The 9080-nt window shown below is 30.4% G+C and overlaps 1 protein-coding gene across 1 annotated transcript; it reads left to right on the top strand.

Annotated features, from left to right (window-relative positions):
- Window positions 1-2956: 2956 nt before the first annotated feature.
- Window positions 2957-5285, top strand: LOC100784901 (thioredoxin-like 1-1, chloroplastic-like). Its single transcript, NM_001289199.1, is given in 4 exon segments — window positions 2957-3250; window positions 3802-3978; window positions 4098-4262; window positions 4686-5285. Coding segments are annotated over 4 exon segments (747 nt in total). The 5' UTR covers window positions 2957-3121; the 3' UTR covers window positions 4962-5285.
- Window positions 5286-9080: the final 3795 nt, after the last annotated feature.

The raw sequence follows: 9080 nt of genomic DNA on the forward strand, positions 1-9080 counted from the left end.
TACAAAAGGAGGTTGGGAGACAAATATTAGATCAAAATACATACTGGTAAAGGAGGTTCCTGAAAATGCAAGGATTCAGTAATCTCAAGGTATGCAGGAAGGATAGGTTCCAGTTGAGGCTGGAAAAGGAAAGTGGTGTGTGACTTAAGTGACAATGTTAACATATTTTTTGAGATTAAAATATGATGATAAATAATTAAATATTTAGGGATGAAAATGATAACATAAAGACTTTCAGGAATTTTTTTGGAATTCTATTACTTGGGATCAAAATCGAAGATGTCGCACATTTCTATGAAAAAAGTTGGTCATCTACTTTTAAACTTCTAACATTTTATCGATTTCTAAACCATGCCTTATCATCATGTAAGAGCATGCATGTTTTGGTTTGAAGTTGCAAAATTATATTTGGGACAAAAGTAATTTTGCCAACCGATCGGAATCTTTGCTTTTGGGTTCATTTTGCTTTCATCCATTGAATTTCTTTAAAACGTGTGTTGTAACATTTCTCACTACAAACTAAACATGCATTAGGCGGTCTATAATAATGTCACGTGAACAGTCTATGTCAAGATTTTTTCAACATCAATAATTTGTGTAGAGTCACATATATTAGAATCAACATTTAATAATAAATAATAGATAATAAACTAGTAGTATGAGAGATTAATTTTTAAAATTAGAAAATTATGTACACACAATAAAAAAGAGAATTATAAAATATTAAGAGAGTTTAACTCAATTCATTAACAAAGTGTGTGAGATGTTATACATCTTATGTTTTGTTACCTATCTTCAATGCCTATAAATAAAAAAATTAAAATATCATTGCTTTGAAATCAACAAAAAAGTTTTATTAGAGGAAAATGATTCTACTAATTTAAAGTTTGACCAATAAATAAATAAAATCTAGTTAAAAATTGTATTCCTCCAACATCCTATATTCAACTGAAAGTAAAATTGTTTTAGTAAAAATACTTTTTTTATGAAAAGTCAAAAAATACTTGTAGTTAAAGTGGAAAATTGATAAGATGCCGTTAATTTTTTTTTTAGAAAAAAAATAGCAATTAATTCCATACATCATTTATAAAATTTCGTTTGACAAATCCAAAGCAACTTAAATTCGGGCGGTGATGCTGTGTCAAACTAAATCAAGTAATTTACAAATTTAAATACAGTCAATTCACCAAAAAAATTCAAATATTTGTGAATATATGTATTGAAACTAATCAAATTAGTCCATACGATGACAATGAATCTTTTTATATTAATTATTAACGTAATTATATTATGTAAATTTTTATGTATATCTTTCTTTTATATAAACATATAAAAAATTTAATATAATCCACCTCATTTAATTTTTACAAAATAATAAAGATTAAAATGTAATTTTTATCCTCCTATTTTTTTTAAAAATTTTTAATTTTAGTTCCTTCAATTTTTACTTGAAATATTATGTCTCCAACTTTTAAAACATTCACAATATTAATTCTTATATGGTCAATTTCATGATCGGATCAGACTAAAAATACAAATATTTAATTTGGGCTGAAAAATTTAAACTTAAATCTTACATTTCATGGGTTGTATTTAGAGTGACCCAACTAAATCCTCATTTTGTCACCTCTGATTAAGACCAATGACAAAAGATCCATTCACGTTAAATATATTCCATGTCAGATCGTTTTATGAAAAAAGGATTAAATTAACATTTTAGTCATCTAATTTATTATTTAGGTTTAATTTCATACTTTAATTTTTTAAATTAATTTAATTTGATTTTTTGGTTTAAATTATAAAACATTGCACTTTGTGTCCGTTCAAAACGATCGCTAGGTGATTTTAAACCCCCAAAATACATATTTTTTTTAAATATTATTTAATTTTAAAAATTAAAAAATTAAATTAAACCAAAAAAACTAAATTAAATCAATTTTAAAAATTAAATGATCAAAATATTAATTTAACCTTAAAAATAATTCCATGCTGGATGCTTATGCCGTCTCCCTCTCATTCAAATACGTAAAATTCTGGACAAAAAGAAACAACTCAAACTTTAAGAAGAAAAAAAATCTTAATTATCAATTTGCTCTCCAATTTTTTTATATAATTTAATCTGATCGTAAATTTTTTTAAAAATATAATTTAATCTTTAAAATTTTAAAAATAAATTAATTTATTCTCAAAATTATTTTAAATAGTTTAATTTAGTCTTAAGAAAAATCAAATTAATTCATTATTAAAAATTTAATAATCAAATTTAATATTTTAAAAATTTGAAGATCAAATTAGTTTATTTCAAAAAATTTAAGGATCAAATTTAATCTTTCTAAAATTTAAAAACCAAATCCAACCATTTAACATAATTTAAGCAGCAAATTGATGATTTAACCTTTTAGTTTTTTTTTTTTTATCAAATCATTTAAACGACGATGATGTTTTAGGAAAAAAAAAGAAGTGGCTGAGGCCTAAGGGGCCCCTTTATCCAAAACCATTGATCAAATCACACCAAAACGCAACGCATACGTGTCGTTACAACCTGCGAACTCCACCGCACGTGCGGGTCCCACCACCTACGTTAAACGTCCCTTATCCAACTCGATTATCACGCAACCACAACTATTCGCCGCGTGTCTCCACATGATCACTCTCTCACCGTCCGATCCCACGCCGCTCCATCACAGCCGTCCACCGAACGTTTTACCTTTATCTTTTTTTTTTCTTTTGACGTTTAATTCAACTTTATTAAATTTCTATTTATTTTTCAGTTTCCACTTCAAACCCGCAGCTTTACACGTCGATCTGGCATCACCTTGACACTTCTTGTGGATAAAGCTCTTTTTTTTCTGCACTCTAAAAAAAAAAGCGTTTCTCTCTCATTTTCTTTCTGTCGAGAAAATTTAGTGAACCCAAAAGGAGAGAACTTTCTTTGGTTTGTGTTTCATTTTGTTGTGGTTTTCTGTAAGATTAAATGGCTGAGGTTTTGACCAAGGCGAGTTTGGTTTCCTCTTCTTCTTCCTCATGGCATGGGGTTGGTCAACGGCATCATCGAAGGGTTTCAACGGTTTCCAACACTTGTAGCTTCGGTTCTGGCGTGGGAAAGTTCTCTTCTTTGAAGATGAAGTCTCAGGTTCTCAGATCTTGGTCCTCTTCTTCTGAGTTTCAGGGTATAAAGCTTGTCTTTCATGTAAATAGAGGATTACCCAATAGGGTCAATTCGCGCTTGAGAGCTTCAACTGGGGCTCAGGTTTGTAAATATTTTTACCCCTTATGGGTTTTACCCCCAAAATTATTTTATTTTATTTTATGATTCTTGGGTTCTCTTTGTATTTTTTTTTATCGATTTAAGACCCCTTTTGGTTGTTGGGAGTTGTGTTAACTTTTCTGAAATTTTCCGAATTGGTATGGTTCTATATTATTGTATCTTGGGAAGATTTTGTGTGTTGCTCATGATCCTTATAATTTTTTATTTTTATGATTCTATAGTAATTAAGACCCTTTTGTTGTTGGAAATTTTGTCAATTTTCCTGAAATCCTAGTTGCTTCTATTTTATTTTATTTTAGCAAGATTTTGTGTTTCTCCCATGGGGTTTCTGGAAATCTGTTATGGAATATTGCAGATGACCCTTAGAATTTATTTATTTTATATTTTTTTTAAGTAATTAAGACTTGTTTGATTGTTTGAAGTTTTGTGATTTTTCCTGAGAATTTTTCAAATTGCTTGTATTTCATTTAATTTTGGGAAGGTTTTGTGTTTTTCTCATGGGGTTTCTGGAACTTTCTTGTGGAATTTTGCAGATGAGCTTTAGACTAGGGAAAGTTCAGAAATGGTGGGAAAAGGGGCTTCAACCCAACATGAAGGAGGTGACTTCGGCACAAGACTTTGTGGATTCACTGTTAAGCGCAGGGGACAAGTTGGTGGTGGTTGATTTCTTCTCTCCCGGTTGTGGTGGCTGCAAAGCCCTTCATCCTAAGGTATCCTTCCACCCCTTGGTCTTGATCTAATTCATAGATCAAACTACATGACATTTTCGGATTTCTTATTGGCTAATTTGTGTTGTTGTTCTGATGTTTATTTGTTTATGGTATGGCAGATATGTCAATTTGCAGAGATGAATCCTGATGTTCAGTTCCTTCAGGTGAACTATGAGGAGCATAAGTCCATGTGTTATAGCCTTAATGTCCATGTTCTTCCCTTCTTCCGATTCTATAGAGGTGCTCATGGTCGATTATGTAGCTTTAGCTGCACCAATGCCACGGTTAGTGTACATCCTATGTCAATTTGATTCACATCTGGCTTAATATTATGCCTACTTTGGTTAATTTATATTATGCATGTTTGAAATCTGGGTGGCACAGCTATGTGCTTTGTTCTGTTAAGGAGATTTGACCTTCCCTTTCTCATTAATTATTAACTCTGTAGCTATCCATTATTGGCATTTAATAATTGTTCATTATTACAATATTACTTTATGCCTGTTTCAACTCTTTTGGATAAAAGTAAGATTGTTTATTTGAGGAAATCTGTCAACCTGAGATCAAAGATTAACATTTGTTGCACATACTTGAATAGTAGATGTTGAAATGCATGTTTGCTGTAGGATTGTTCATGTATTATGTTGCTTCATGGTAATATGATAGAGTCGTTATTAATAACAATATTTGGTTTGATTTAACTACAGATCAAGAAGTTTAAAGATGCATTGGCCAAACACACCCCAGATAGATGCAGCTTGGGCCCAACCAAAGGGTTAGAAGAGAAAGAGCTTCTAGCTCTTGCTGCCAACAAAGATCTTTCCTTCACCAACTCACCAGAACCTTTACAACCTGCACATGCAGATGAAGAGTTGGGAACCGAACCTGCTCCTGCTCCTGGTTCAAAATCTCTTCCTTCACCTTCAATGATTCTCAATTCTGAGGTCTCTAAAAAGAGAACCTTAACCACTTCAGGGAGATGATGTGGTCAGTTTGTAAGCAAAACCCATCTTCTGACCCCATCCCTTGTACAGTGTAGATCTGGTTTGGTGTAATATCTTCACATAATATACTTGTGAGAATGAAGATATCATTGCAGATTAACTCACATAGTATGATAGTGTGTATTCCTCAAAGGCATGTTTTTTTGAATCCATGCATTGCTGAGGTTAGGGAAATTAGAAGCTGTAGAATTACTAGTTAATAGTTACTTTTTTGCGTGTATGAGGAATCGCTTCTTATCCTATTGTTGTAAAATGAATGCCATTTTATTCACCAATGGATAATTTGTTTCTTGTTCTGAGCCAGTTATTTCTTGTAATAGTTTAATTTATTTCCCTAGTTTTGTATTTTTCTAGTTGCTGAAGTATTGCCAGGTGCATGTTAAGATATGAGGTATTGTCATATCGGAAAAAAAGATATGTAAGAGGTATTGTGGTTCTGAGATCCCGTTTTGGTTTGAGGGACTTGTGGATGAGTTTCTCTTACCTTTTGAGGGAAGGAAATGGGATGGGCTATTTCTGTTCTCATGATTGGTTGGTAGTTTTTTTGGGTGATAAATTGGTTGGTAATTGAAAAAGGGGATAATATAATTATTTTAAAGGGAATGAGGGTTCACATTATATATATATATATATATATATATATATATTGTTAGAATATACTTTTTCATTACAAAAATTTTGGGATTCTCATTCTGTATCTCAGCCCAAACCACATTTGGTCTTTCTGTTTTAAAATTTATGGCTGTTGCTTCCTACACTTATTATTGCTTCTTGTGTCCCAATTGCATCATGGAATGCAAATTTTACATTACGGTTCTGGCTATCCAAAATATAATGGGGTGCAGGAAGCAATTATTGGAGGTGCAAGAAATTTTAGCCAAATTTGTTTGGGGTTAAGAAGTTTTTAAGTATTACGATGACCAAAAGAATTAGCTATGCCAGTTTGAGCTTGGTCGATTTCAAAATAGGCTAGCTCAAATATAATTGGAATTGAGTTAGGCCTATTATAAATATTAGAAAAATTATAGAATAATAAGTATAAGATGTACCCATAAAAAGTTCAATAAGTAAAAGATCTTATTTTTTATACTTCTAATAAATTATATCATATAAAAACCATCATTTATTTCTTTTTAGAATCCGTTTGTTTATGTTTTTATATACAAAATGTTAAACATAATTTATTTAACAAAATACAATAAAATGGGTAAATTTTATATAAAAAAATCTAAAACGTAGAAATTTTAGTTCTTTTAAATTAACAGAATAACTTAGAAAAATAAGACTATGTACATAAAATATTTAAAAAAAATGTTTATCTAAATATATTTTATTATAGAGAGATCTAGAACCTTTTACAAAAGTAGGACCCTAGGCAGGGGCCGGCATGACTTTTCTTGTGAATTTTTAGATGATGCCATTGCCACTAAAGTTTTTTTTTAAAAAAATTATAGAATTTTTTATGTTAAAATATTTTTTAGATTATTGAGTCCAGAATAGGGCGTGTTTGGATTTACGCTGAACAAGAAAATCAAAGTTTCCAAACCAAAATTTTTAAAATAATTATATTGTAACTTTCATATGAAAGTTTGTTGGCGTTAGATTTAACTGTTTCCTAAACACTGCATATTTAGGAAAAGTTTCAAGAGTTCTTTTTAACAAAATTTATTTAGCTTTATAAATGTAACTTATAATTTTTCAAAAAAAAGACATTTTAGTTTATCTTAACAAATTTCTTAATCAAACTTAATTTCTCAAAAAAAAACTTATTTTCATAATGAAATTGATTAAATCGTACTTGATAAGAAATTATAAAATAAACATTTAATTAAAATATTTATTAAAACGCACCCTTACTATATCCTAAATGTAAGTAAAGATCGCATAATATCTCCATGAGGAAAGAGACAGTTATATATGAAAATGGTAATTTAGAGGAGAAGAAAATTTTTGTGGAGTCACATTAGCAAACATCATAAAGATATGCTTGATTTCCTTCGTATAGGAACAAACTTCTCTTGTCCTATCGATCCATTACTTTATGAGAGGAAAACCTATTTGGTACAATTTCATGGGGTTAAAGACAATGGAAGCTCCGAGAAAAAAACGAGGTGTGTGTGGGTCGCTTTGGAGTGTTGTGAAATATTTAGGCAAATGGAAACAAGTTGGTGGTTGGAGATTAGGATACTTGACGTGAAAATATAACGAAGAAATTTAGGAAAAGGTGGACAACAGATTGCTTGTGCTGATTTAGGGGTGAACGTGGCCTTTCTTGCTTTTCACAAAGTGCTGTGATTAATACGCCTTTGCGTCAATTCTGTGAAAGCATGTGGTCCATTACAGATTTTTAGAAGCTCTTTTTTGTTGTGAAGTCTCACTCCATCCACATGGCTAAGTGGAAGTCCACCCCTTTTTTCACTCATTTTGTTTTATGGAATCATTTTATAATTTTAGAAATGAAAGAAGTGAGTTGGAAGAAAGGGTGAATTCGGATTCACAACACTAGGTACGTAATAACATGCATTTATGCAGTTAGTAACATGTAATTATTGGATGAAGAATGATCGATTTATAATTTATTTTCATAGATTAAATTTAAAACACAAATTTAAGATTTGAGTGTATGATCATCTAGGATTTGTATAACATTAATTTTTTTTATTTGCATAAGAATATTTTGATATTTTTCTTCATTTATTTTATCTGGTATGTACTTAGTGGGTGAGATATATATTAAAAGTATTTTAATGTTTAAGTAAGATATAATACCAATAAGGTAGGAAATGTAATAAATAAGAATAAACAATTGATTTTATTTAAAAAAATCTAACTTTTTTATACTTATTATTTTAATTAATCATAGGATTCATGGGCCTAATCTCGTGATTACCATTATTGTTAATATGATCTGGCCTAATAATTATTTTATTGATTGTAGTTATCTTATTTTAATGCATCAACCTTATTTGGCTTAGCAATACCCTTATGTTGTAGTCTACTAGCCCTATTTCAAGTTTCACTCCATTTTCCTTCATATTGAAGACACTGTTCAACACCTCTCTCTTTCTTGGGGTCTCATTTTTTTCTTGTTACAACAAAATGATCAAGTCTGATATGTATGTTCCTTGTCTTGTCTGACAAGAGAATTGATAGAGGAGGTCGTTCTCATTGCATACATTGCAAGAGAACAGGCCATCCTTGGAAAGCATGATTCTCTTTACATGGTTTTTGTGACACCCTCTACCCTTACAATTATAACTAACTAATTAAATAAATCATACAAAATTTAATTAAAAGATTATAAACACATAATAATAAAAGAAGGAAAAAAAAAATATGCAAAATTAATTAATAATTTTTCTTTTTAAACACATTTAATTTAAATCAATTCAAAAGGATAAAGGTTCACATCCACTTACTGAAACATAATAGAATTCTTTTTTTAATAAAAGGTAAGATTATCCCGGCTCAAAACAAAGCCGTCCACTCTAAATAAATAATAAAAAGAAACTAAAGTAGAAAAGTATAACGCAATTATATCATTCAGTAAATCATAACATGTGAAAATCATAATATGCGAAGTAAAATCCTATGCCTCAATGTCACACTTATCAGAGCATATCCCTATCACAGACTAAGTCTCTCCATCTCTAGCATGTGACTCATCATATGAAGGCTCACCTGAAACAAAGTGGCAATCAGTCCAAACACAAAGACACACCGGGAGTGAGTTATCACATTCGTATATAATAAAATATTAGAGCATGTGAAACATATAATACTTAAAGTTGAATTTATATAAATAACATTACTGTACAAAATCGCACACATTATTCACACCCATTCAAGTTTATACACTCCATAAAATAACATCAATCACAATTGTTAACTCAATGAAATTCAAGCACAAGCGTTATGCAACAATTATACTAAGACTCAAGCCTATATGCAATGTGGTACCATGTCAGTGAAAAACAACACTGAGGCGCTTAGGAGTACATGACAAAGCACACCACACAATGGGTATACTCGGTCACTCTCACTAAGTAACATCATAAGGTGACTAGTTAGGGTTACTCTATTTTGCGAGAATGCCCC

The sequence above is a fragment of the Glycine max genome, chromosome 19 (assembly GCF_000004515.6).
Source record: "Glycine max cultivar Williams 82 chromosome 19, Glycine_max_v4.0, whole genome shotgun sequence".
NCBI classification, from domain to species: Eukaryota; Viridiplantae; Streptophyta; class Magnoliopsida; order Fabales; family Fabaceae; genus Glycine; species Glycine max.